The following is a 27,791-nucleotide window of genomic DNA, read 5'->3' on the forward strand; positions in this document are numbered from 1 at the left end:
TGAAGGGTGTTGCTAAAAGAGCCAGTGCTAAAGAGGGAACACTGCTACTGGGAGAAGGCAGATGTGGGACAGGGAGAAGACAGAGCTCCCCCTTTGCCAGCTGTGAGCCATTAGATCATCCCAGCTGTGGCAGCAGGATGGGCTCCATGTGATTAGAATGGGCTTTGCTGTTGTCCATATTAGTGACCTGAGCTTCACAATTGATGCTTGGGGCCAGAGCTGGAGTCGGTGGGATGGCTGAGTGCCAGAAATAGAAAATGGTGTTTGGCTGTGTTCTCATCCAGCCTGGATATACTGACTTTTCTTTTTTTTTTTTTTTTTTTTTTTTTTATCTGAGGGTCATCAGATTCTTTTAAGGGAATAATGAAGTGGTTAAGATGGAAGAGGAATCAGAACTCTCCATGCTTACTTTTGCTAACCATTCTATGACCTTGAGCAAATAATTCTGAAATTCCATGAATACTTGAGGCTGTTGTAGGTAGTCCTGTTCTCCTGCCACGAGCAGTCCTGACCTTGTGTTAACAGCAGTGCACTTCTCTCTCATTTGACTTACTCCTTTTCTTACCTCCCTGCTGTGTCATCTCTACAGTGATTTTTATTAACGATACCAGATTATTAGACAAAAAGCAGTCACTAGCTTATCACTTCTGTTTCTCAGGCCTGGAGGAAAGCAAAGAGTGGCATCTGGATAAACTTAAGCTGCAGAGCAACTTAAGTGTTGAAGTCTGCCTCCTCTGTGGTGGTGGGCACATCGTGTAGCTGTAGAGAGGTGAATTTAGGCAGATGTTACCCTTACTTACCCAGTTAGTTACCCTTACTAACTTTTGGTTTTGGCAGCTTTACCTTGGTTTCATTTTTTGATCCTCACCATAAGACTGCACAAAACACATTGTGCAGGATGGGAACGTGCTGAGGGTGGCATTCTAGGCAGAGGTAGTGAAAGATTACGGTATCTTAGTGTTGAGGGGACTAAAGCATGGGGGGACCGGACAGTTTCAGTCCTTTAGACCTCAAAAGACGTGGCAGACTGTCTAGAATCACCTGATGGAAAAGCCATCTTAACAAGGCTGATGATGAAATGCTTGGTTGTGGAGCAGTGTGATTTGTTTAGAGTGCAGCTGGCAGTCACTGGGCAGGGATGGCTTTGCTGCACTCCACAGCAGCTCTGTTCAGATGCTGTTGCAGTGTTCTGGGAAGGAGCTGTTCTGCCTCTGCAGGCGTGAGGGATGAAACCTGATGGTAGGTTCTGCTCTTCAGATCTCTCCTACAGCTTTCCTGATCAGACTTTGTGTATCTTTGGGATTGCTGTCTGCTTATCACTGTGCTGTCTTTACATGCAGCAGTGTTTTTAAAATGCACTTAGGATTTCTCCTAATGGAAAATAAGTGTATTTCTTCTCCTGGTTTGTAGTCATTTGTCTTCAACATAGAAGGAAGTACTAATTTCTTTCATGTGAATCAACATGTAGTTGTTATATAGCTGTTGCTTTTAATCAAATGCAACTTAGAATGGCAATTAAAGCAAAGGATAACCAGGCCTGTAATGTAATTTCACTGCTCCATTGGTTTTCTTGGGAACTGCAAAGGTCTAGGACAGTTTTAACCAAAATAACTTGTGTCACAACCCCCTGAGAATGACCTGTTAGACCTGCTGTACCACTGTGCTAAGAACTGATCCAAATCTGCCCCTCTTAAGGCTGCATGTGCTGAATTGTGAGCTCTTGGAAAGGTTAAACAACCTTTTCCATTGTATGTATTCTGCAAAAATAGCTTTTTTTGTGCTGTAGGATATCTCACTAAGATACTTGCTTTAGATGCCCCTCTGAGGTCTTCAGTCCTGTATTGCTGGTAACCTGTACACTCACTGAGGAGATAGCAGTGAAAATTAGCTATACTCATTGCATGTTTTGCTCTTTTTTAAAAATGAAAACAGGTCCTGCATTATCATCTTGCACTCACACTGGCCTTTTTGAAGTTGAGTGACTCATGAGGCTGTCAAGGCCCTTAGATTGTTTTATAGCCCTTGTATTTTGAATTTTAAGGTGAGCTTTTTAGAATGACTGTTCTGGTGCAGAGCATCTTATCCTGGGGGAACCTCCCTCATGATGAAGATTTCTTGACACTTTTACAGAAAGAGCAAAATAGCTGAAACTTGTCACTATAAAGAAGGGACCCTTTTTAGCACTTCACCTAGAAGGAGGAGGAAATGAAAGAATTGTGTGTTATCTGCAGCTGGTGCATTCACCATACTGGTTTATTCTCTAAAAAGAGTTGCTTTTGCAGTTTGCAGTGCTCTGGTACCTCATTGTGAGCTGCCTCCCCTTGGCTCATGGCAGTGCCAGGCTCTGCTGCCCCTCGTACACTTCAGGCTGATGGTTTCATTCCAGCCATTCCCTGCCTTCAGCCTCTTGCTGCTGCTTGTGCCCTCCTTGGTCTGCTCAGCTGCTGCTCCAGCCATACTGGGGAAGTGAGCTGGTGGCACTAACCCAGCAAAAGGGAGATGTGGTTGGTTTCCATCCACACTGGTTCCCAGACAGGGTTCTGTGAGCAGCTGCACGAGTGCTTGTTATGGTATGAGGAACAAGAAAGGGTGGTGCAGTGCTGGGGGTTGGCACTGTTGGGCTGATGCTGGTGCTGGCTGAGCTGCAGCACAGTGGGGTTTTTGTTTTGTGTGTTCCAGTGTCTCCAGCACAAAATGATATCAGATGCATAGAAGCTAACACTAGATATTTAAAACTTCCCTCAAAATTAATATTTGCTTTGTCACAAAACAAAGCCCTTGATGAGGAGTTCTAGAATCTATTTCAGTTGTCTTTGGGTGTGTCTTTGCAGCTGATAGTCTCCTGGTTTAAGCTAATTATCTTTGATCAGGAGAGGTTAATTAACTCAATGTTGCCAGTGTAGAGTTCTGAGGAAATTTGAATAATTCAGTGTAATATCAGTGAACATAGTGGGCGAATGGGAAGATTTATTATCAGGATTAAAGTCTCTCTGTCATCATGACTTCACTAAATGGATTGGAGGAGAGTTCTGGCTAAGCTGCAGATTCAAATACTCATTACCTGTTGCACATTGAGTTCTTAACTATGTTGTGGTCTCTAAATCTCTCCCAGATTCAATTATCTTTTTCCAACAGGTTTAGGAGAAGTGTGACTTTAACCCCCAGATGCTGAAGGGTGCTAGGAAGTCACAGATCATGGAGAGATAAGGACTCACATCTTGTTCAGAAGTGCAGGTGTAGGTTAGGACACTCCACAGTTTTTGGTTTTTTTTCCCCAAACCTCATTGACCTCATTGTGTACTGTAAGTGGTAAGAAACTTGTTTAACTTTGCTTGAGAGCTAATCAATGAAGCATATTCCTTAAAGCAGGCACACAAATCAGTTTGCAATCCTAAAGAGACCTGGAGAAAATTGCTGTCTTAGTTAGAGTACAGTGTAGGCTGTTCTTTGTAAGGGATGAAAGGCAAAAAAGATAACAAAAATGAAGGGAATGAGCGTGGTAGTTGATTGATTTCACTGCTACTGCTTTCTCCTGATGTTAATTAAAAGAGAGATGGCACATTCAAATCTTGAATCATTTTTATAGGTAGCAAAATTCATGTGCAAAGCTGTTTCTTAAGAAGTGTTTCAGTTGTATATAAAAACAGCCAGGGAAGCTACCCAGCTTTGAGGTTAGATGTGGAAAAAATATTAAAGGTCTATATGGCTTCTTTTAAGTGAGGCATAATATTTCTGTTGACATTTTTGATACCACTTTCTAAGAAAATAAGACCATGTAGTCTCACAGAGCGTTTTTTCTTTATTAGGTTGTTTTGTTTTTAATTTTTTAAGTTTTTGTATATTTGTAATAGAGGTACCTGGGGATCCCATCTCAGGCTGTGTTTATAGTCTGAGTCATAAATAGACTTTGAAGAGAATGACTCAATCGGTGATTTTTAGGCTGTCAAACAAAAATTGAATATTCCTCATACCTTTCCATAAAGGAAAACTGATATATCACTGGAGTGGTGTTAAGTGACATCAAGTGTCATACTATGATTCTAAAACTGATTATGGCCTTTCAACTCTTGTTAAAAGCCTTTAATACAAGCAACAAACAGGAAAATAGTCTTCAAATTTTGGTTTCAAAAGCTTTTAAAATGTGCTTTTGGTCAATCAGCTTTTAAGGTGGCTTGAGCCTTGCAAATAAAGACACTTTTGGGAAAAAATGGTGTAAGATGAGCTCTGAGGTAAAAGTATGCACTAAGCAGTTGTTTGAGGCTTGTTGGTATATTGTGGTGATCCACAAAGTATGTGGAGCCATTTGTCAATGTCCCCATGGTAGTGGGTGAGACACTGGTGAGTTGAGGGATTGATTGGGAAAATATTCCACTGAAGGATTTGGTGAGAACTCGATGTATTTGAGTTGGCAGTTCACTGAGTGCTGCATTCCTGGGAGGCTGATTGAAGCATGGGTCTTTGAAGTTACAATAGAAACAACAGCTAAGCAATGATTTAAGTGTGACAACCCTGCAAAAGGGCTTTGTTAACTAGTTAAGTTTTATAAGAAGTTAATAATGTAAAATATTTGTCAAAGATTAAGGGTGTGATGTGCCTTGAAGCTAAAACCTTAGTCACAGCTATTAAAGCTGTTGGGCACAGAGAGGAGATTGATTTGATCTGATGATTTTCATTCAAGGTGCAGTAATGTAGTAAACCAAGATAATGTTGGAGTTGGATAAAATCACTTAAACTAAATATTTTAGTGACATATCCTCCTGTATTCATTCCAAGGGAAAAGGACTCTCTCATCACAGCAGATGGTAACTGACAGTGAAAATCTCAAATTTCACTGTGCCCTTAATTTTCCCTGAAAATCTTGATATGTCTTCCTGATGTATTTTACTTTTATTTAAGGTTGTGAGAGCAGTTTCCAGGATTACCATGAAATCAGGAAGCTTTGTTCAGCCAGTTCCTTATGGCTCTGGATTAGCTGGTGGTTGGTTTGAGCTATTTGGCCATTAATGCTTGTTGAAAATAGCTTTGGCTGGGAAGTGTTTCCAGTGAGATGATGCAAAACATCTGGTGATGCTGCTGCTTGTTTGAAGCTGATAGCATCACATTGCTTGGAACTGCTCAGAGTCAGGGTGATATAGTTATATGGGATAAAAATGACATATAGAACATGAATAAAAACAGCTTCTCTTGAATATCAGAGTTGCTGAATCCAAGCTTGTAGGTGCTTATTGCTTGTCCTGTGGCTTTGCAGAATCCTGGCTGTTTACACTTGCTGTCTGACAGAGAAAACTGAGTGTTTGGTGGGATTTTGTTTTTACAACACTGCTTTGGGAATCATTAAAATGCTCTGAAAAAAGAGAAAGGGTAATTTTCAATCTAAGAAAAGTTTTGAATTTTTTTCCTTATTTTTAGCGCCGTCTTCGTCATCTTCGGAATATTGCTGCACGTAACATTATTAATAAGAATGGTCACCGCCTCTTGGATACCTACTTCACTCTTCACTTGTGTGGTAACACCAAGATCTACAAAGGTAAACCAGCCTTGCTATCAACCTTTTTGCTAGTTAATCTTTGAATTCTTATGATATGAATTCTCTTTCTTCCTTTTATTTTTTTTGGCTTGACAACTTTCTGCCATTAGTTGCATCACCTTTGCGAACACTGGAAAAGAGCTCTTTAGTTTCCTCAATTTCATGAAAGCTTTCAGTGTTAGCAGACAAGGAGGCAAAACAGATGACAGGTTTTTGTAGTCTTTTAAATCACCCTATTTTTGTCATTGTTCTTCCCTGAGTGTTGATCTAAGAAACTGGGGACTTCCAAGGGCACATTTTTGGTTGCCTTTTGTGGGGAAGAGTGTCCCACTATGTGCATACCAGCTGTTTTACAGAGCCTACATCAGCACATACTGTTATCAAAATTTTCAAAAAATAGAGTTGTCAGCCAATGCCATGAAGCATCCAGGCACCTGTTCTAGTTTAGATAATTGTGTTTGAACATTAGATCTCCTCTCTTTCTTGCTTTTGTTTCCCACTATGGTATATAGTTCATTGTGGAGAGATGTTATTAAAAATACATTTTCATGCTCCTTTTGGTATGCTTGGAGATGAATTTTGATTTTTCTCTTAATTTTTATTTTCATCTGGCACAGTGACACATCTGGCATCTTGCCTTGCTTTTTTTACCAAGGTTGGTGTTTTAGAAGGATAAGAATACAAAACTTGAGCTTGCTGCCTGGACTTTTTTGTGGTAGTTGGTTAAACTGGTCACTGATGACTTTTCCTGCAGTGTTTGGTATTAGGGACTCTTCTGCATTTTATCAAAGCTTTATCTCTGATCTCCAGTGGGCAGGGATATTGTACAAAATCTGTATTCCTGCCTCTAGAGCTAAAGTTTTTTAAGCTCTTGCTTTGACTGGGAAAGCCAAGGTTCATGTGCCAGCAGTTGATTATTCCCATTTAAACACAGGGTTGTTGGCACCTTTGTCAGGTAACTTGGCTGTTTCCTCTCTGAGCACCTGGAACAGATCACCATCGCTCTGCAGGAAAGTGCTGTAAATTATTTATCCCAGCTGCTGTGTTCCAGGAAGAGCAAACCAGTGTGGCAAACCAGTCATTTTTGCAAATGTCATCCAAAATCTGTTAACTACTGTGCCATGTTCTTTCATCAGAAATCAAAGCCTTTTAAAACCTGGGGGTTATCATGGGTATAAAGATGAAATACTAAGCTTAAATCATGACTTGTAATAGGTGTGAAGGAGTAATTTTAGTCAAAACCATGACTGAATTTCAAACTCTATCTTATGAATTGGTTACTAATAAACTGTACCCACTAACAGTTGTATTTCTTGATTGTTACTTATTTTGTTTTTTTCTGTTTCAAATACTAAGATTTTTATCAGTGTTTAATCTAAAGGGTTATTTTTTACTTATTTTTCTTCAGAATTTTATAAGAGTGAGGTGATCAAGAATTCTCTGGTAAGTTACTTTAATGTGAAAAAACTTTGTTTTAAAAATTGTGTATTTAGTACAGTATGTTGATTTCTCTGCTGAATACCATAACTGTTTAATGTGTCTTTCCACTGTTTGGTTCTGTTAGGAGCAGTGTGTTCTCCTCCTTTTCAGATTCTTTTTATGAAGGTTAGAAAAGGGAGCTGCTGAGTAGTAGAAATGCTGATTTCTATTAACATCTTTGTGTTGTGTAGGAAAACAGCAAGGAGCATGTACCTGCCAGATATATACATGTATTCTTTGAAGAGCTAGTAGCTGTTAGAAACTGAAGTTTAAAAACATGTTAGATTTTCTAAATTTTTCAGTTTAGATGAATGAAGGGGCCAGAACTAAACAGTTTATTACTGTTTAGTTACTGAGGAAGGATAATAATAGAATAGGAGTAGGATGTTGCAAATGTTGGCTAAGGGAGTTTGAAAACCTGCTGAAGACTTTAATTCCTGCATTACCAAGGTAAATCTGCTCCATTTATAGCACCCTGGGTAAATGCTTTGAAACCCTCCTGAATGAAGGAAGAGCTGTCTGCTTACTCAAGGCTGCTAACTTACCCAGTTTTTCTTGTTAGGGTTTTTAGTTCTGTCTATTCTAAATCAGGAAAAGGAGAAATGAAAAGGGAGACTAACCACAGGATATAAGAGATGGAATAACAAAAATATAAATAAAAAATGTCTTGAGGACATCTTGTATATTACCTGGTATTCTTGGGCCTGAATAGCTATGAAATATTCCTTCTTGTTAGGAGGACTTGATTAATGCATTTCTTCTGTAATCTTTACTGGGTAACTCTGCCTCTCCCTTCTTTTCAGAGGCATCCTATTTCAAATTGACTCATTCCAGTTCAGGGATGCTAGAAAAGCTAAGCAGCTTTTCCAGGCTGCTTAAGCACTAGAAGGGAAGGTGAATTCTTTCTTGGGGTGGTGGATTCTTACCTTTTGTTTTGCAGGAGCTACTGTTTCTGTGTTCAGCAGAGGAGGGAGAGAAATAAATATAAATAAAAGCACCTTCCCATATCTGCCTTTGGACACCCTGTTGTGTCTTGGCACTAGTAATGTGGGGTTGACTTGGTTTTGTTACAGCTTGGGTCAGTTCTTTAGATGTTGTTAGAGATGAGTGGAAATGCTTGGAACACATCATCTTTGTAAGTCTGAGTTCTGGTGGAATTTGCAGTTTAGCTTAATGTGAGCTGGTTCTGAAAAGCTCCAGGTGCAAGTGATCTCGTGGAGTAAAGATGAGCTTTTAGTGACAGCATTTCAGGATTGAGCATCAGTCAAGAGGAGAAGAATGTGAACAAATACGTCAGCAAGTTCTGCAAATTTAATTTTTGGGGAATATATCAGCATTTAACTTTGGGAATACATGCTATAGTCTGGTTTTCAGAAGCTGAATTATAACTGTGAAAGAAATGCTACTTCCATTTTGAAAGTTCCTGATTTGGTTCAACTGAATTAGTAATTTCTGAAGTAAATTCTTTGAAGTCTTGTAATGGAAGAAAGAAAAACCCATTCACAGTTTCTGAAGTACTTTACAGCATGTACCTTTTAACTGGGGAATTCTCTCTAGCAAACCGTGTAAGGAAGCAGCAGAGCTTGAAATGGGTGTTGTTCCTAATTCTTAAGATTTTAAAAAATCTTTGAGGTAGGCTTTGCTGCTTTCTGAATTGTCAATTTATGGACTAGTTTCATCTTGTTTTAACTGTATTTATCCTTCTTTGAATGCTTAGAATCCAACATGGAGGAGTCTGGACTTTGGAATAATGCCTGATCATCTTGATACCTCTGTCTCTTGTTTTGTTGTGAGGATCTGGGGTGGCAAGAAGGAACACTTTCAGCTTTTGATTGAATGGAAGGTCAATTTAGATGGATTAAAGTACTTGGGCCAGCAGGTAATGTGAAAATATTTTTTCCCAACTTTTTTCTTCAGGAAACAAAACATCTGGATGAATTAATATATAGAATGCTGAGAAAGGAAATGAATGTGTTTAAAGATTCCACTTTAAAGTTTGATTACAGATATTCATGTTAGCTTACATCAGAGCTTTAAAATAAAATCATAATCATATAGTGGTTGGGGTTGGAAGAGACCTTAAATATCATCCAGTTCCACTCCCAACTGTGGGTGGGGACACCTTCCACTAGACCAGGTTGCTCCAAGCCCCACCCATCATGGCCCCTTGCAGGCATGGGGCAGTCACATCTCCTGTGGGCAGCCTGTGCCAGGACCTGGCCACCCTCACAGCCAAGAATTTCTTCCAATATCACATCTAACCCTGCCCTCTGGCAGGGACAAGCCATTCCCCCTTGTCCAAGGTCCCTCTCCAGCTCTCTTGGAGCTCCTTGAGCCACTGGCAGGGGCTATAAGGTCTCCCTGGAGCCTTCTTTTCTCCACATCAACCTCTTGACTCTTACCTCTGTTTAGTTTCCAGCTATCTTAATTTATTTTTGTCACCTGGAAATGCAATATAGGAAAGATGCTCTGTCTGGTGTTTCTGAGTTCAAAGTAGAATGGCTGAGCATGGTGACTGTTGCTAAAGCTGTGAAGCAAACAGATTTTCCATGTTAAATTGAGTTTTCTGTGAGTTTTTGTGTTCTTTTAGAATTACGAGTGATGAAAAACTGCCTTAGACTCTTGGAGCAATTTGTGCTCATTTGGTGTGAAAATTTGCAGTAAGCTGGGTGTAAACTGATTTGTTTTCTTCCTTCCCTACAGATCCATGCAAGAAACCCAAATGAGATTATTTTTGGTCTCAATGATGGTTATTATGGAGCTTCATTTGAACAGAAGGTAAGGGTGTACCTGTTCTGAGTTGTTGGTACTAGTGACAAACTGAAATTCAACCTGTGAGATTGATTTTTCACATTTGGATGCTCATAACATTAAAATGCTTTGTTTTGAGAGGGAATAGTTTTTTGACATGACAGATACAAACTAATATCTTGCCTTGGTTACATGGATATCTGTGATGTTTTGAAAAGACTTGAATTGTAGCATTTAGGGTCCAAAAACCCTCTGGTTACTGAAAATAAGTTTTGACTATATTCTTTAAGGCAGACATGTCTTTCAGACATAGGACATATTGAAAGTGATGTGGTTGATAAGACTCATTTTCATGGCATGTATAAAGCCACAAAGTTTTGGTTTTCAATCTGCAGCCTAGAGTTTGTAGGTCTTTAATGGGAAGCTGTTTATTTGCTCATGCTGCACCTGTTTTACCCCATGGGTTTTTTCCTCAAGAATCCACTGTAGTATTTGTGCCTCTCCATCCAATATTGTCTCTATTATTACCTCATTGATGATGAGGAATTTTAAACTTACCTGTTGTAAATAGTGTCTTTGACAGTTTTTTTTTTTTTTTTTAATCCTCAATTGTTGGTGGCAGTACTGTGGTCCAGATAGGTTGTGTGGTTGGAGAGGAAATGACTCCTTGGCACACAGCTGCAGTTTCTGCATTCAGTTTTCCTGAAGCAGGATGCAGTTGTTTTTCAAGATTTCAGTACTGACAGCCTGGGCCTGAATTCAAAGATGGGAACATTGTCTTCTTTTTCTGATTGTTGTCAGGACTTGTTCCCTAGCTCATAAGGTTTAAAGGTACTTTTTGGTTTTGGTTATAGAATCATATCCTAGAATTGTTTGGGTTGCAAGGGATCTTCAAGACCATCTCATTCCAGCCCCCTGCCATGGGCAGGGACACCTCCCACTAGATCAGGTTGCTGCAAGCCCCATCCAACATGGCCTTGAACACTTCCAAGGAAAGGGCATGGTGATGATGGTAACTTGTACATTTTCAGTTTTCCACCATCCTAGTTCTTTCAGACAGACATTAAGATGTTTTTAGTTTGGCATTTTTTAAATGGAGAGATGTCTGTATTTCAGCATTTAGCATCCAGTATCTTGGGTATGAAAATGAGGAGCTGAGAGAGCTGCTGGGATGGTGCCTCTGCAGCAGTAGGATGGTGCTACACAGTGTGTAGATCTCAGGATTATTTAGATGGAACCATATTTTTGGTGGAAAGGAATGTCTGCTGTGTGGCCTATGGTTAACACAATTGTGTCAGGAGATGTTGATGTTTATCTCTGAATTTCAACATCATCTGTATGGAGACAGACTTTTGTTGGGGCAGGAAAGACTCTTTAGGCAGGGATTGTGGTACTCAGAATCCCCCTCTATCTGTTGGAAAGCTGCCTGATCACAGGTATGAGGTAGGGCTGCTTTTTACTCTAAAGTGCCTTTTTCCCCTGCAATCCATAATCTTTCTGACAGTGCTAACAGTGGCTTGACCTGCTTAAAATTTACTTTATCATGTAAAGCAACATTTCTAAGTTTGCAGCTTTTCTAGGAATTTGTATGACACTGCCTGATATGGAAAAGCTCAATATCTGGCATTTGCAGCATGAGGAATTGCTGGTTTTCTCTTACTGTTTTGATACCTTTTGAGCAGGATGGATACTCTGGTCTCTTAAAAGAACAAGCTTACCTCATTCTTACTTTGTAACTTCCAGAAACTTGTTCATTCAAAACTGAGATTACTTCGATCTTTTAATGTGTTACAGCACAGATAAAGGATGGAGCTTTATCTCGTGTTCATGTAATCCTCTTTCACATGACTGAGGGGGCTCTCAGGTCTGAAGGTGAAGAATGGCAGTGCTGTCAGTTGCATTTTTCTGTGTTTCTATGCATAAAATTCAGACAGTTATGGTTTATAAAGTTCAAGAAAACACACTGTGTGCTAGAATGTAGATAAACTGATATTTTTATTCCTTTATAGGTAAGTGGCGATATTGCCACCTTAAATTGTTTCTACCTACCATAGATAAAACATGTGTAAAGGTAGATTTAAAATACATTAAATGCCAAATCATTTATTCTTCTAAAAATGTATGCTCTTACTCAAGATGGGTTTTTAAAAAAATTTTTTAAAGTAATATTCCTTCTTTTCCTCAAGGATCACTCAGGTACCCTGAAGAACAGTCTTCTCCAGGTGGATCAGAACTGTGTTCGTAACTCTTACGATGTCTTCTCTTTGCTTAGGTGAGGTTTTTGATAATATTTTGTGTAGCTATTGTAACTTCTGTAGTGTCTGTGTGGGAGGAATCTTTCCAAATATTAAACCCCAACATTCTGGTATGGAGTGTGCAAAGGAGATATCCAGGTTGGGCCAGTATACTCATGTGGTGAGGAGCTGGGCTGTGGTGTGCTCAGTGGTGGTCACTGGGCTTCTGTTGTGTAGATGCTTGAGTCTCTGAACTGGGACTGACTGTGGAGCTGGACATGCCTTGTGAATGTAAAAATCATGGAGCTTCTTTGTTGGAAAGTTTCTGTGGAAAGCCTGTACTCTGTTCTCAACAGCAATAAACTTTTTTTTAAATACATGAGAACACAGTCAGACCCAGCTACTCCAACACAGATGTGGACTAAGGAAGGTACAGTGTATTTTTTGCTTTTGGGTGGCTAACTAAATATCTGTGGTGATAAAAACCATAAAGTGCTAGTATTAAGTTAAACAAGGTCTCCTTTTTCAGATCTGCTTTAATTATAGTAGTTCAAAAATATTAGTTATGAAAAAGTATAATTGTGGTCTACCACTATCAATGAGTTGGTTTTGAGGAATCTCTATTTAAATGGTATTTTACATGACAGGTTAATAACTTTGGTTCTTCAGTAAAGGCAGTAGATGTGCTATGAAGGAAACCCTCAAATAGAAAATGTTTAATATGCTTTCAAAAGTCTATGTAAACATTTGACTTTTTAAATCAGTTGTGCAAGTTAAATCCATTTGACAGTGTTGACAGTAGGTGTCAGTGTTGCCTGTCTGAAGAGAGAGGAAAAGTCAGCTTAGGTTGCCTATTCAGATGTCCTTATTTAAGCTCTCTTAAAATTTCACTGTTCTTTCTTGATTCTGTAAAGCATATTTAAACTGAAGGCTGCTTTCTAAATGTTTGTTTTCTGTGCTTTTAGTGGGAATCAACCAGGGGGCATATTAGGAAGTTCAGATTACATTCTGGCACAGTCCACTAGAAGGGAACTTGTACTAGCTGACATTAACTCTTTGTTAGACAGAAAAAGGAAAACATGTGCCGTGTACCCTGATTACTTCATTCAGGAGTGTTCTTCATGTTTTGTGTACATCTCTATATATGAAGACAAATGCAGAAAAAAGACTCACTATGGTCATGAATTTGACCCCTGTCTAGCTCTGTGTAATTGATCTGTAATCCTTCTTCTGACCATGCCTGACTGTTTTTCCTCAGGCTGACAAGAAATTAACATGTCAGCTGTGATAAAGTTCACCCTGTTGAATGACCAGTGCTGTTTTGAGCCCTGACTACTGGAGCCTCTCTGTTTTGGGGATGTGAGAGTCCAGGCTCAAGTATCTCACAGTGCCTAGGCATGCTGTTGAGTTTAATTTCTATTAAGTTTTGTCTCTGAGCTGAGTCATTCTCCTTTTCTATTTTGTCCCAAAAGGAACAGTGTTTTCCAAGCCTCAGAACCAGGCCTGCTGCTTATTGTGTTGCAGTGGATTGTGCATACCATGTCAAGGGCTTTGCCTTGCATTGTTTAGTTCCAGCAGAAGTTAGAAGCTGTAATTTGTGACTCTGCCTAGGTGTCATCTTTGTCTGATTTCTCTGTAGTTAGGAAAGTTAATCAGGAACTAAGCAGAGTCATCTGTGTAGTTTAGAATCCTTTCTATTCCCTCTCACATTAACTCTGTTTGCATTTTCTATACTGCTGCTTAGCTTTGATATCAAGCTGAAAAGCCTGGTGATGATGTTTGTTTGAAACAATCTCTAGTCACTTTTTGTTAGGTGTCCTTTTTCTCCTACCAAGCCGTTTGGTTTGCCACCTCCTCCAGCAGTCCATGCTTAAATAGCCAGCCCATGAACTCTTCCCAAAGATGGCTTGTATTAGTGTGTTCCTCTTTGAACAAAAGAGAGAGATGGGCATAATTTGAGTTATGATTCATTAGATAGGATGTGTCTAATGTCTTGGGAGGTGTTTTGGTTTGAAAAGACGGGTGTCTGCTAAGGAAGGCAGGAGCCTCACTTGAAACAGAAAATGCAAACCACCTCCCTCCAAATTATTAGAATTTTGAAATTAAGGGGATCTTAGGCAAAGATATGGGAGTAGAATAGCAGTTATTTATTAGGAAAAAAATTTAAAATTAAAAAAATATAAAAATAAAAATGCAGTAATACAAAACAACACTGACAGAGTCAGAATACAGCCTGACATCCTGTGGGTCAGGGTGTTGGTAGCAGTCTGATTAAATGGTGGCTGCAGTCCTGCTGGAGTGTCAGGTGTGGTTCTGTTGGAGCAGGGATCCTGTAGAAGGGTGTAGTTTTCCTCTGAAGGTCCAGTGGTGGTGTAGATGGGCCTTGTCTTCCTCTGGGAAATCAGTGGAAAAAGGTTGCCTGTGGTATTCCAAGTCTCAGATTATATCCAGTTAGGAATGCTTGGCTCCTCCTCCTGGGCAGAGCATCTCACAATGGATGCTGTAATTTTATCAGTCATGCAGAGACACTCAATGGCCCATTACCAGAAGATATTTCCCAGAGGGAGGATTGGTAGTGGAAGAGGTAAAGAAAAACTGCCCTGCCTGGTTTTAACAGGTGGCCCAATTAACAGCAGAAACTGCCCCACATCTAGCAGATGGCAATAGAATACACACCTCCAGCCACATCTTGCATTTGCAACCTAAGACAGGAGGAAATGAGCTGCTCTCTTCCTTCTTCTGTCCATTGGCTGTAAAGAGAGTACTGAGGTGTCCACACCATAAAGATTTGCATCTGGTCACATAAATCCCATGTTTTGAAGAGTTTCTCATGATAAGATATTTGTTTGCAATAAAAATTCACAGGCTGCACATGTGGTTTCCTAATGTTTTCACAATAAATGTGGATATTAAGAACAGCTTGTACTGGCTTTATTTAAACTTACAAAAGGAAGCAAATCTTGGTGACAGTGGGATGTGAGTCCCAGTTGTGGTGATACTGTGCTGCCAGATGTGGCAAAGCCACTGGTAGCCAAAATGGAGAGAACTGGTTCTAGCTCATCCCCTAACTCTTGGCTGCACTGTGAGAACTTCTGTGATTGATCTGTGTTTCAGAACTGCTTTTGGGGGAAGATGTGATGTAGTTTTTTTCCTCAGAAGTGAATAGTTCAAATTTATGAAGCTTGTGAATTGACCTTAATGAAGAGTGTATGCTTGGCTCAAATTGATTAATAAAATGAATTGGGGATGACAGAGTGTGTGAACAATAGAAATTTTTTTGTGCATTGGATTAAAGTAGTGCTTGTGTTCAGATGCTGAGTTACATGGATTTATAAGTCAGTTAAACAAGAAGAAAAAGTGAAATGTTCAGCCAACTCCTCTTTACACAAAGAACATTTCAGCACCTCTGCAGCTCATGACCCTTCTTGTTCTGGGACCAGGGACAATATCCTCAGGCAAACATGGTGCTGCTTGGAAGTTGTTTGCCATAAGAAAGTGACAAATGTTCTTCCAGCCATTTGCTTTAAAAGGACTAACTAACAAGAATTCACCACATCAACTGGAAAGCTCGAATTCTGAGGTTTTTGTTTCTTGTCATATTTCCTGAAAAAAGATAATTTAAAGACTTTCTAAACATTATGTTGCTGATAGTAATAGGTTATACAGTAACAACTTTTCACACAGCACTCAGGATGGGCCAAATTCATCTGAGGTCATGTTCTGGACATGTCTCAATAATCAAGTTCTGAGCATGTTTGCAGCACTAATGGGAATAGGTTTAAATTTAGGATTCTCTTGGTTTTCTAGCCTTTCTTTTCCTAAAGCTTTGAAAAATAGGCATTTAGTATTAAGTGGTGTTGGGAAGATGAGATCACTAAAGAAAGGGCTTAAAATGCTATGTAATAAAATTTTACTTCAATGTCTAAATACAAAAATTAATATAGTGTGTTCTGCAACTGCTGTTTTGTTTTGTTGTGACACAGAGCAATTGATTTGTGTCTCTAAGTATGTGACTGCCTGAAATCCTCCCATATTCTTCCTGAAGACAAAGAGGACTCTAAGAACTAGTGAAAATCTGCCCCTTTGAAGTTTTGCTTCCAGCAGTTTTTATTACTCCATTCAAAACTGCTGTCTCTATGGCTTAACTGTTCTTCAGCAGATGGCATGATATTTTTGTGGTGGTTAGTCAGCCACTTAGTGCAGATTGAAGACATTTTGCTTGTGTTTTTGCTTTAAAACAGTGTTCTTTTACAACAAAACCACCAACAGAATCTGACATTGGCATAATTTGAGTGCTGGGCTGGGTAAAAGGACTTGCTCCAGGCAGCTGCTTAATATTATTAGTGTCTAATCTGGCAGAATTTGATTTGAATGATACTTCTGGGGATTTATCTCTTACAGGGCAGGGGTATGCTTCAAGTGACAGAGTTTGCTTCAGGGTTTGCCATCTGTAATATAACTGTTCATTTAAAGAAGAGTGCATGTCTCATCACTGAAGAGATATTATTTAAGAATACAAATATTGGTAGTGTTTCTCTGTGATCTGAAACTGAGATGTTCATAAAATCACCTTCTAGTGACCATGGCTAAAACATGTTGATGTGATAGAAAATTAGCTTTTGTTTAGCGCTGCTTAATTTAGGGAAGATGTTTTAAACATCTATTTTGCTTTTGTTTAAATTCTTCCATCTTTATTAACAGTTTTATTGAACAAACAGAACTTGATCTTTGAAACTAGAAATTAAGACAAAATATATGGTCAATGTAGGCTGCTGTGGAGCGGAAAAACTTATTAGTAGCTCCTCAGTGTAGTTTCTCTGAGACTACAGTCCCTGAGTTTGCATATGCCAAATCTACATGTAATAGCTTTGTGCAGCTATTTTTAACACATGGAAATAATGCTGAAAGTGAAACTTTTTCATAAGCTCTGAGTAGGGAATGGTAGAGCAGCACAAGGGCTCTGTGAGCTTAGGCTGCTCAGTGCTGAGGTGTATCTCAGGTACATTGACTTGTCTTGTGTAAACCAGCCCATCTTGAACAGAGTCAGTGTCCTGTCTGCCAGGAGCTCAGCCAGACTTTGCTATTGTAAGCTTGATTTAAGTAGCAGTTCCAAACTTTAGGCTTCCACTTGTTTAGTGGGTGAAAAGGAGGGAAGGCAGGAAGAAGACATGTTCTCATCACTGGCTGTGGTGTTGAAAGAGTTGCACAGCATCTGATAAATCCTGATGTGAGCCATGCAAAGCTGTACTGCCTTTTGAACTTCCTTGAAGTTCCTCTACTTCTGTCTTCACCTCCATGAAAGAAGTGAACCCAATGGAGCTAGGAAGTAGATGGGACTGCATGGAAAAGAGTTGCTTTTTGCTACCCTATTCTTTGTGGCATGCTGGTAGCTGCACAGAGATAAGGACAGGCAGAAAAGATCTAGATAATTATAGAAGATGCACTGATAATTAGGCCTCCTGTTTCTGGCTTTTCTCTTTGCTGTCCTTTACTCAGAGAAGAGTCCCAACTCAGCTGTGACCAAAACCTCTCTAAACATTGGAGTTACGGATCTTCACATGGTGGAACAGTCACCATCTTTTTGTAGCATGTGAATGGCTCAGGAAAGGTGATCACTCATAAATAACCTGACACTCTTGCAGTGCCTTGCCCTAGCTTTTTCTGAGAGTATCTTGGCAATCACATTGCAGACTTTTGGACTTCAGTGTTGCTACTGCTGCTGCCATCGTCTTCTGCTAGTGGATGCAGAAATACACCATCTTAAGTGTGAAAAAGGTTGTAGGATTCCTCTTACTTGCTCTTAAATCACCAAGTTCCTCTGCTAAAACATCCCTTTGCTAGTGATAAGCATCAGGGGGATTTTGTGATGGCCAGGTTTGTTTCTAAACAGGAAAGATTTGCACCTGGAAGACTTGGCACTTTGTACCTAATAGGCAGCCAAGACCAGGCAGGCATCCCCCCTTGGCTTTGGACAGGCAAATCCAGGAGGCCTAAGGCCAAGATGAATAACTAGGAGCTGGAATCAGACCTCTAGAGTGCCTCTGTATGCTTAATTGAGCAGTACTGAAATGGATGAATAGTTTAACAAGTGTGATTCTTCTTGGCCTGAAAACTTAGTGGGTTGGAATTGTGCTGTGGGGGCTTCCTGAAAAGTAGCAATGGAGATAAAAACTCGGATCTGATTTTTTTTTTTCGATCTTGATAGGTTCCTTAGGGATTTTTATTGGTGGTATCAGACTTCTGGACAAGTGTCTTCCCATGCATTTTACCTCTGTGGTGCTGAGCTGTATGGGAACTGAGGCTGTTCAGTCATTAGAACAATAAACTTACAAGCCTGCCTTTTGCCAAAATCTGTAGCAGAGAGTAGCATGGGTCATAGCAAGTTGAAGCAGTCCATGAAGCATAAGAGCAGCACATGTTTAAGTCTGCTGCTGCTCTGATCTTCAATTTTCCTAATAAGCCATATGCAATAAGCTACCCCTGCAGTGGCACATTTTTAGCTTTGATATATTGCTAGCTCTTGGTCAAATTTTGTTTCAAAGCACTTTTGAGAGGAATTACACAAAGCTGTGCAGGGCTTAAAAAAGTAGCTTTATTCTGCCTCTTTATTTGTGACAGTGTGTAAAAGATGGTATTAATGAAGCAGTACTAAGAAGTCAGAACCCAGTCCTTTTTCTGGCTCTGGATGAAAACCAGCATGTTGTAGAATTGTTCAATAGTTTGGGTTCAGAGGAGCCTTTAAAGATCATCTTGCCTGCCTGCCATGGCAGACCAGGTGGCTCCAAGTCCCATCCAACCTGGCCTTGAACACTTCCACCTACTATCACCTTGTGCCAGTGTTTCACCATCCTCATTGCAGAAAATGTCTTCCTTTAATCTAAATAGTAAAGTGTCACCAAAGGAGAATCTAAGTATTTACTGATGGATACCTGAAAGTTTTTAAGAAGGAGAACTGTGTGAACATCAGGACTGTTTATTTTTTTACACCTTTGTCCTGGATGTGGCCATGGGAATGGTGCTTTGAGTTGCTTTCTCTCTCAGCCTGGGCAATGATTTTGGTGAATGCAATCATGTCTCTAAAATCCTCAGAACTATCCAACCACACCAGGGAAAGTCAAGGCAAAATTTTGATTGAGAACAAATTAAACAGGTTAAGGATCTTGTCGTGGGTAAAATGCTCTAATAAATTTGCTCATTAAAGCAGGGCAAGACAGGAATTGCACAAATGTCCAGGAAGCTGCAGAACTCTCAGGAAAGCATTATGACCATCCCTGTTAGGTGGGAGTTTTCACTACTATAGCTGCAGAATTCTGCTTCCCTTGGAAGAAGACTCAGATTTGAATTTGGAGGTGGCTTCCAGGAGGAGAGTGCAGCAGTATGCAGCTTTGAAAGATGTGTCACCTGAATATTGGCTGGTGTTTCACCTCCTTCTCCATTCCATAAGCCTGTGCTCTGCTGTCACAAGCACTTTATCAGTTGTGTGGCCTTGAGTGGAAGAACACAATCAAGTGGAGAGCACCTGGTCTCTTTTTGGGTGGAGCCTGGAACACATTCAGTCTGAATTTGTACAGCTTCCTTTTCAGTTGTTCGGTGAATCCCAGTCTTAGGCTTGCTCACTGTCTCAGAGTGAGAGTTGAATCTTCTGTGAAGGTTTGTAAGGAAATGCCTGTTGAGTTATTCTGGTGTTACTGTCCACCTGGCAGGAGTCATCTTGACGTGTTTATGCACTTTAGAAATTTGATTTGCATCTAATTTACCTTTTTGACTAAATACAGTGTCTTGAATATGATTGTGTGCCCTGGCAGCAAGGTTTCTGTAATCACAAACTGAGAAAGAGCAAAAAGAAGCTTCCTTTGTAATTTGCCACATTTGTTTTTTGAATTATAAAAACTAACCCATAAATCCATGCACTTAACTGTGAATTGGAACTAGAGACATCTCACATTTGTTGCTTAATTTCTCAAAAAAACTGAGTTTCACTTTAAGGCTCTCCTCTTCATGCCCTGTGAGTATTGAAGGTGATCTGTATCCTAGCTAACTTCCTTAAGTATTCCTCAAACTGGAGGCTGGAACCTGCCCATTTGAAAGATGTGTTTTTTCCTTTTCTTCTCTGTTTCCAAATAGCTCAAAGCATTTGCTGTTGCAGACCACAAATCCACATGGACTTGATTATTTTAAAGCTTAATTTGAGTCTTAAATGTGTAAGGCCTAAATGTAGACTCTCCAGTGTAAACATAAGGCATACATGTAAGTGATTTACATTTGTAGGACTCAGAACTGTTTGAGTGAATGATGGAAAGTTATCTGTGCTGCATCACTCACTTGTGTGAGTGTGAGAAATGATACTTGCTTTCAAAAACTTTAAAAGGTTTATTAAAACCTTATCAAAAATGCAACAGAAGATTGAATTGTGAAAATATAATGGCACCAGGAGCAGAGGATCTCTCCCATCATGAGCTCACCCACACAATGGAGGTTTCACCTTTTAACTCTTTACCCCCTCCCAAAGTTCTGTCCATGGACTCCTTCTTTGCTGTCCAGTGGTGGAGTTCACTTCCTCAAGTCTGGATTGGAGGTCAGGTGCTGCCATAGTGACAAGCTGACCATCCCAAATGTCCCAAACCCAGGCCACCCCCTGATAATAATACAGGGGGAGGGAAAACATAACTATAAATCTATAAAACTTCTCTTAACATATAGACATGATATTTGCCTTTTAATGGTGAGAGTCAACCATCACATTACTCATCTATCACATGAGTTTCTTACAGCATTGGCTCTTGTAGGGGTTTGATGTCACAAATTATTAAGTCAGACTTGTATTTTATTGTTTTCTTACTCCCTACTGTCTTTTCTTGCCCTACATCTGCTTTTGATAAATTGTAGGTATAGGTATCTTAAAAAATTGGAAAGGGAGTATATGATTATAAATTAGGAATTTTTTCTTGTGGGAAAGCAGATGTAGCAAATGATGGTTTAAGAGGTTATAAAAAAAATCTTACAGCTGGCTGGCACCAAGTAGGGATGCAGCTTGTGTTAGTGTTAGCTTACAATACATGGATTGCATTTTTAATGTATCCAACTGTTTTCTAAACTGTTCAAAGGAAGGGAGAGTGTTTTGTGTCTTCCTTATCTCTCCCATCTCAGAAAGCTGGTGCTGCAGGAATGGAGGTGGAACAGCAGCCTTGTGGATCTCCACCTTCAATCAGTCAGGATGCTCAAGAATTGAAATGTCTGCTTTGCTTTCTGGTCTGTCCCAGGCAGCAGCATGGACCTGGCCTGATGTTGGACAATTGCAGAGCAGCTCTCAGGGCCCCAAGCAACAGCAGTAAATCTGTCAGTCAGCACGTTCCAGTTGCTCTGCTCCTGGCTGACAATGGCTGTGAGCTGCTGCAGACACTGAGTGACAACACTGTTGGCTGAACTATCCCTTTCAAAAGGCTGGAGTTTCTGCTGTAACTGGCTTGGCTTTCCCAATTGCTGGAGGAAATTTGGTAGCAGGCCAGTGGCCTCTTCAAGTCCTCAATTAGCTTTTAAAGTGCTATGGAAGTGCTATTTTTAATAAAGTACTTTAAAAAATGAAGTCTTGGGCAACGTAGGAAGAATCCCAGGTTGGCTGATGGCATGTAGGTGATGTAATCAATTGGCTTATGGTTGACAGTTATTAAACCAAGCAGGATTGTGCTCAAAGCACAGCTTGTGCTGACTAAGCTGTAGCCTTGGACCTGCATTTAGCCTAGAAATGGAAACAAGATGTGGTCAGTCAGGGTTGAAGTTTCTCCCTGTTTATTCTGTAAACGTTTTAATCCAGATTTATGGCCTCAGCTTGCTGATCTCCATTGTGCAATCATAATTGCTTCCACCTAAGTCTGCTTGTGCTGAAGTGATACACAAAATTTCCATGTTGCTATTCTTAATAGCTTAGTTTGTATTCCCCTTGTTGGATGACCAAAGATTTCCATGTAGAGGCTTTTTTTTTTTGGCTGAGAAAAAAATTCTGTTGATGGTTGCTGCTTTTGTGACATGAAGTCCCTAAAATTTTAATCTTGTAAGATTTAACTTTGGATGTGGTCATGTTACCATTTTGAAGTTCTTGGAACAACAGTGGATGTACTGGGATTGAGTCAACCAATATCAGTAATTTTTCTGTCTTGCAGTGTAAATGGCCCTATTTGGCATCAAGGCAGCAAAGTTTAACTGTGCAAGGAATGAGTGGATGATGCTTGGCTTAAAAAGAAATACATTTCTTATTAAAACCAGATTTTATTGCTGAATTATTTTCTATAGCAGTTTTTATATGTCAGAAATTTATATTTAGATACTGATTCACCAGTTGAACAAGTATTGTTTTGAGAAGTCAGTCTGTGTAGATGTTTGTTCCTTGTCCTTTGAGCATGCATAGGAGAACTTAGTTACTACACTGGTAGGTTGTTAATGAGTGTTGATCAAATCACTGTGAGGAACTCACATGGCAAATGACCTTTCTAATAATTTCTCCATTATGTAAGTACTCTTTCAATGAGTAGAACACATTCCAGGAGGTTTTGCTGCCTAAATGGAGTGCTGTGAAAACTTGTAAGACTATCTCATGATCACCTAATGGACTAAATCAAGAATGTTCTTCCAGTGTTAAACTGCATAAAGAGGAAGGGGAAATGTCATTCAATTATTACTCTTTACCAAAAAGTTTTATCTTGGGTAAGGCTTTCTTGTATGTAGAAGGAAAACACTCCAGACTTTTGGAAAGAGACAAATTGGGAAGTGTGGAAGTGGAAGACATGGCAGCAGAGCTCTGAGTGATGTTCAGGATGGTCAGCAAACCTTGGCTTGGACCTGTGTAACCACATGTTCCATAGCCAACAGCCTTGGGATGCATTCACAGAGATGGGAGGTGTAAGGAGTAGTTCCCAGTAGGATCAGGGAGTCCAGGAGGTCTCAGTTCTACATTAGGTGTGTTTAGACCGAGCCCTTGGGTGATGCAGGACTGTTGGTCTGAGCAGTCTTAGCCCCCTCCAACCCCCTCAGCAGCCAGCAGAGCAGTGTTTCCTCATATGGGATGGCCCCTGAACAGCTCTGCAGCTGCTGGTGCTGTAAGCAGTTTGAGAAACTCAAGGGAAACCAAAGAAATTACTTAGATTTTTGCTTTAAATTATGCTATTATGGTGTTTAGGAGAAGCAGCAGTGTGAAGGAACTAAAGGCATCTGGTGACTTAAGTGTTTTCATTTAGAACTGTAACATGTAAAGGTTCTAAATCACAAGACCTTGTTTATTAGTATTGCTAGTACTGTTTGTTTCCATGTAAAACTCCCCATTTTGTAAAAAATACAATAATTTCTACTCTGTGTTAATTTTAAGAAAGATGTTAATGTCTCTCTTAGACCTGTTTTTGCCATCTTTTTCCTCTGCCTGTTTTTTTTCCCCCTAATAAATATGGTAAATAATTGGTTTTCTCTCTTCACCTGGAAGCCAAGGCTAACAATCAGTAACACGTCATCATCATCTTTTATTGATTCACTTAAGAAACCTATGTTTTTGCTACAGAAGGACCCATAGTATAGTGGGAGATACTGAAGAATGTTTCATGTTCTTGGCTGGGGAGCTGTGTGTTAGCTAAAGGGTACTTGCACTTTTTCTAAGGCTGGCCTGTGTTAACAATGCTTGTGTGTATCTATATTTCACATTAATGGTAATTTAGCTTAAATGAGGTACCTGTAATTGTCTGCTCTCTCACCTGCAGCCTGATCTATCTGTTGAAGTGAAAAATTGAAGAGATTTTGATACTGGATTGAATTTAAGGACGTGACTGTTTTCTTCATAAACTATGCAGGTTGTCACAGAATGGTTTGGGGTTGTGGGAGCTTAAAGCTCATCCAGTTCCAGCACCTTGCACCTAGACCAGGTTGCTCCAAGCCCTGTCCAACCTGGTCTTGAGCACTTGCAAGGATGGGGCAGCCAGAGCTTCTCTGGGCAGCCTGTGCCAGGGCCTCACCACTCTCACAGGGAGCAATTTCTGCCCAATGCCCCATCTAACCCTGCCTTCCTTGTGCTTCCTGATGTGGTATTTTGAAATGGAAGCTGACAGTCTGAGTTTGCATTCCTGTTGCTGGTTTTGAGGTGTTTGCACATGTGGGGAACCTTTATCACAGCTGTAACTTTTTCCTTGCAGGCTCCACAGAGCTCAGTGTGCAATTAAACAGACTCAGGTAACTGTTCAGAAAATAGGAAGGGAGATTGAAGAAAAGCTGAGATGTACATCTACAAGGAATGAACTGGTATGTTTGATTTATTAAAACCTTATTTATGGGCTTGCTGAAGCATCTGACTGATGTCTTGACTGTAACCTTTTTTTTTTTACACTTGTACCTGGAATCTTTCTTTACACCTGTCATTTTAAATGGGAATTCATTTGAGAGCTGTGTAATATCATCAGTTTGAGTCGTGAGTTACTCAGATGGATTGATAAATCAGTTATCCTGTTTTTACCTTTGTTTTGTACAATCATGCTATCAAAGCATAAACATTGTACAAAAGAGGTCTTTCAGGAAAAACAAACTTCTAATGATTTATATGAAACTTGACAGCAACCTGTGGTGGATTTAGAGTGAGGTGAGTCTATTGGCTGTATCTTCTTGCACCCTGACTCCCTTTGGATGAACAGAGTTCATGCAATTGCTGTCATTCAAGTGACATACTCATTTTAAACAGAAATTATACTAGATCTTACAATGCCTTTTGACATTTGGTTTTGCCTGGTCTCCTCTCCTCCCCTCCCCAGAGAAGTCTGTTGACATTAATTCCTGCTTTCTGCCCAGGAAGGCTGATCTTGGTTCAAAGATGCGTTGACAGAACAGGAGTGGTTTGTGGTACCTTCATTATGTTGGTACACAGTGGTGTGTGTTTAGTGCCTTGTAAAGAACACATTTGCAGTGTGATGTTAATTTATTGCTGTAAAGCAGATCCTGAGTTGAGAGTACTCAGCTAAGTTCCAAAAATGTCAGACTGGTTCAAGGATTTGACAAAATGGGAAAAATGGGAGATTGTTTACCCTCTGTAATTACAGGGGTTACATTGTAGATGAAGAGGTGAAGAGGTCACCTTCCATACAGGGCAGTTTGTGAATCATCCCAACCCAGAGCTTCTTTGCCTTCTGGTATCTTGCCTGTTTAACCATTACCTTTTCAGTTATGGATATGTTTGTTCCTCCTTACAAAGGCTTTTAATTTTTAAATATCTGAGAGCAAAACTATATCAAACAATACTAGTATGTTTTTGGCTGGAAGGAACCTTAAAGCTCATCCAGTTCCAAACCCCTGCCATAGGCAGGCATACCTTCCATTAGACAAGGCTGTTCCAAGCCCTGTCCAGCCTAGCCTTGAACACTTCCAGGCACGGGGCAGCCACAGTTTCTGTGGGCAACTTGTGTCAGGGCCTCCTCACCCTCACTGCCAAGAATTTCGTTCCCAACATCCCATCTAACACTACTCTCTGGCAGTGGGAAGCTATTTCCCCTTGTCCTGTCATTTCAGGTCCTTGTCCAAACTCCCTCTACAGCTCTACTGGACAACTGGGGCTCTAAGGTCTCCCTGGAGCCTTTTCTGTTCTCCAGGCTGAACACTCTCTCAGCTTATTCTTTGTATCCTCTTATTCTCATCATCCTAGACTGGGAATTTAATCTAATAGTGCAGCTTGAATATCTTCAGCCTTTTTCCAGCTCCTGCCTTCACTTTGTATAGATGTCTTACTGCTCACCTTCCCTCTTGCTGGTGAGCTCTTTGCCAGGGAATGAATGCTCATCCTGCTGCTAGTGCTGTGCTGTCAGTTTTTATGTCCTGGTGAAGCACTGTTCTTAATTTTTGGTCTGGACTCAAGAGGATCGAGCACTGTGGCACACAGCAGCATTGCTTTCCTTCCAAAGCAGCAAAATTATTAATCTTTGGGAATCTGTTGCCTGTGGTAATCTTTGAACTCCATTCCTAGGCAGGGGCTAGTCTTGTCCTGTTTTTTCATTCTCTCCTACCACATTTTTATGGAACTGCTTCTGTGCAGAGAATTTTTTTTTTTAAATCTGTACTTTTTCCCATAGAAAAAGGAGAGTGAATGTTTACAGTTGAAGATCCTGGTGCTGCGTAATGAACTGGAGCGACAGAAGAAGGCCCTTGGTCAAGAAGTAGCCTTGTTGCACAAGCAGAAAAGTACTTTGCTTGACAGAGGTAAGTGTGGAAACCTTAGCCTAGTTTATGACCAGAATGAAAGTGCTGGTTTCTTTTCTATTTTCATTGTCTGGCTGTTGTGTTTTTTCTTTATCTGAAATTTGCAGCAAGGTGTAATTTTTTCACTCTGTGTTATACTGAGTTTTAGACAGCAGTTTCTGGTATCTTGTCTCTAAATAACTTCTTACTGTGACACTTCTCCAAAGCAATCTTAAATCTGTGTTTAATTGACATTTTATGAGAACATAGAAGAACTGCAGTATAGTACAGTAAACATTGCCATCATAAAGGAACTTCATGTCATGAGGGGAGTTGCTGTACCTGTGATTTGGATTCAGTTTTAAGTATTAGAAGACAAAAATCCCCTCTTAATATTTTATTATGTAAGTGACAGATTAAATACTCTGTCATAAAACTCTTCTTGGTATCATCCTTTACCAGGCAAGTCTCCTATAGTTAAATGTTGCATTACTGCCTCTTCAGAGCTCACCAAGACCAAACTATACACATACTTGGTTTTGTTGCAGGAATTTTTGTTTTCAATACTTAGTTGAGTCTAAAATAATTAGTTACTACTAAAAAGGATGGTTTTTACCATGTACTTTATTCTTGCTGTGCAAGTATTGAGATCCCATAATTGGATTACTGCACTGTGTGATTGTAAGAGGAACAGGTATTAAAAGAAGATGAAATCTGATGGGTTGTGTTTGGCTGGGGAATGGTGTGTAGTGCATGAAGACAGGTGTTTCTCCTGTGCTGACATTCTCTAGTTTGGGAGCATAATATGGAAAATGGAAGGGTAAGAATAAGTGGAGGATTATTGCCAACATTTTGTCAGTATCTACTTTTAAAACTTTGGATAACTAAGAAAATATTTATACTATTTTTTTTCCTCATTCTTCCTGTTGCTTAGAAAATGCATTTGGGATTGAATACCAGAAACTTGAAGAGCATAATGAATCTCTATATGAATCAAGAAAGGAATGCACTGCTAAGAGGTAAAAGGACCCATGTTTGTTCTGTAACTGGAAAAAAAAAGATAAGCTTGAGAGCAAGCCATTGAAAATGGGACTTTTGGCACCAAATTCTGCTCATGTTGCCCTAAAACTTCTGTTAACATACAATTTGTAGATATCTAAAGTGATTACTAGTGGCAAGTCTAGAAGAGAAGAAAAGTAATGCTTGGTTGTATGTGTAGCCTCTGATAGGAATTTCAGATGTGTTTTAGTGTAACACAGCTTTGTAATACCTGATTCTTGTAGTCAAAATATGTCTGTAGTGTATGGTATGTATGAAAACAGAAATTAGCTTTGCGTGCCGTATTTTTTTTTGGGTGGATTTACATAACTTTTTGGAGGATAGGAGGTAATAATTGGAAAGCTGCAGAAGGGATATGACAGCTTGATACCTTTATTTGGAGCTTTTGAAGAAAATAATAGTTTTGGAATCTCTTTCCCCAAAGAGAACAGTTTTTGAAGATAAATGCCCAGCAGACTATTCGATGCAAGCAGCTGCTGTCGGAGCTGTCCTACATCTACCCCATTGATTTGGTATGTTTTCAACATCCTGACAATCTGCTCAATGTGAAA

General features: G+C 39.8%; 1 protein-coding gene across 1 annotated transcript in view; it reads left to right on the top strand.

Annotated features, from left to right (window-relative positions):
* Positions 1 to 27,791, top strand: part of UVRAG (UV radiation resistance associated) — an 87,090-nt gene that overhangs the window by 8,943 nt on the left and 50,356 nt on the right. Inside the window, exons 2-10 of the mRNA XM_058045746.1 lie at positions 5,410 to 5,527; positions 6,936 to 6,970; positions 8,724 to 8,885; positions 9,710 to 9,784; positions 11,944 to 12,029; positions 24,159 to 24,264; positions 26,076 to 26,202; positions 27,116 to 27,200; positions 27,665 to 27,752. Of these exons, the coding sequence (XP_057901729.1) occupies positions 5,410 to 5,527; positions 6,936 to 6,970; positions 8,724 to 8,885; positions 9,710 to 9,784; positions 11,944 to 12,029; positions 24,159 to 24,264; positions 26,076 to 26,202; positions 27,116 to 27,200; positions 27,665 to 27,752 (882 nt within the window). The remainder of the gene's footprint in view (positions 1 to 5,409; positions 5,528 to 6,935; positions 6,971 to 8,723; positions 8,886 to 9,709; positions 9,785 to 11,943; positions 12,030 to 24,158; positions 24,265 to 26,075; positions 26,203 to 27,115; positions 27,201 to 27,664; positions 27,753 to 27,791) is intronic.

The sequence above is a fragment of the Melospiza georgiana genome, chromosome 2 (genome assembly GCF_028018845.1).
Source record: "Melospiza georgiana isolate bMelGeo1 chromosome 2, bMelGeo1.pri, whole genome shotgun sequence".
In the NCBI taxonomy this organism is placed as follows: Eukaryota; Metazoa; Chordata; class Aves; order Passeriformes; family Passerellidae; genus Melospiza; species Melospiza georgiana.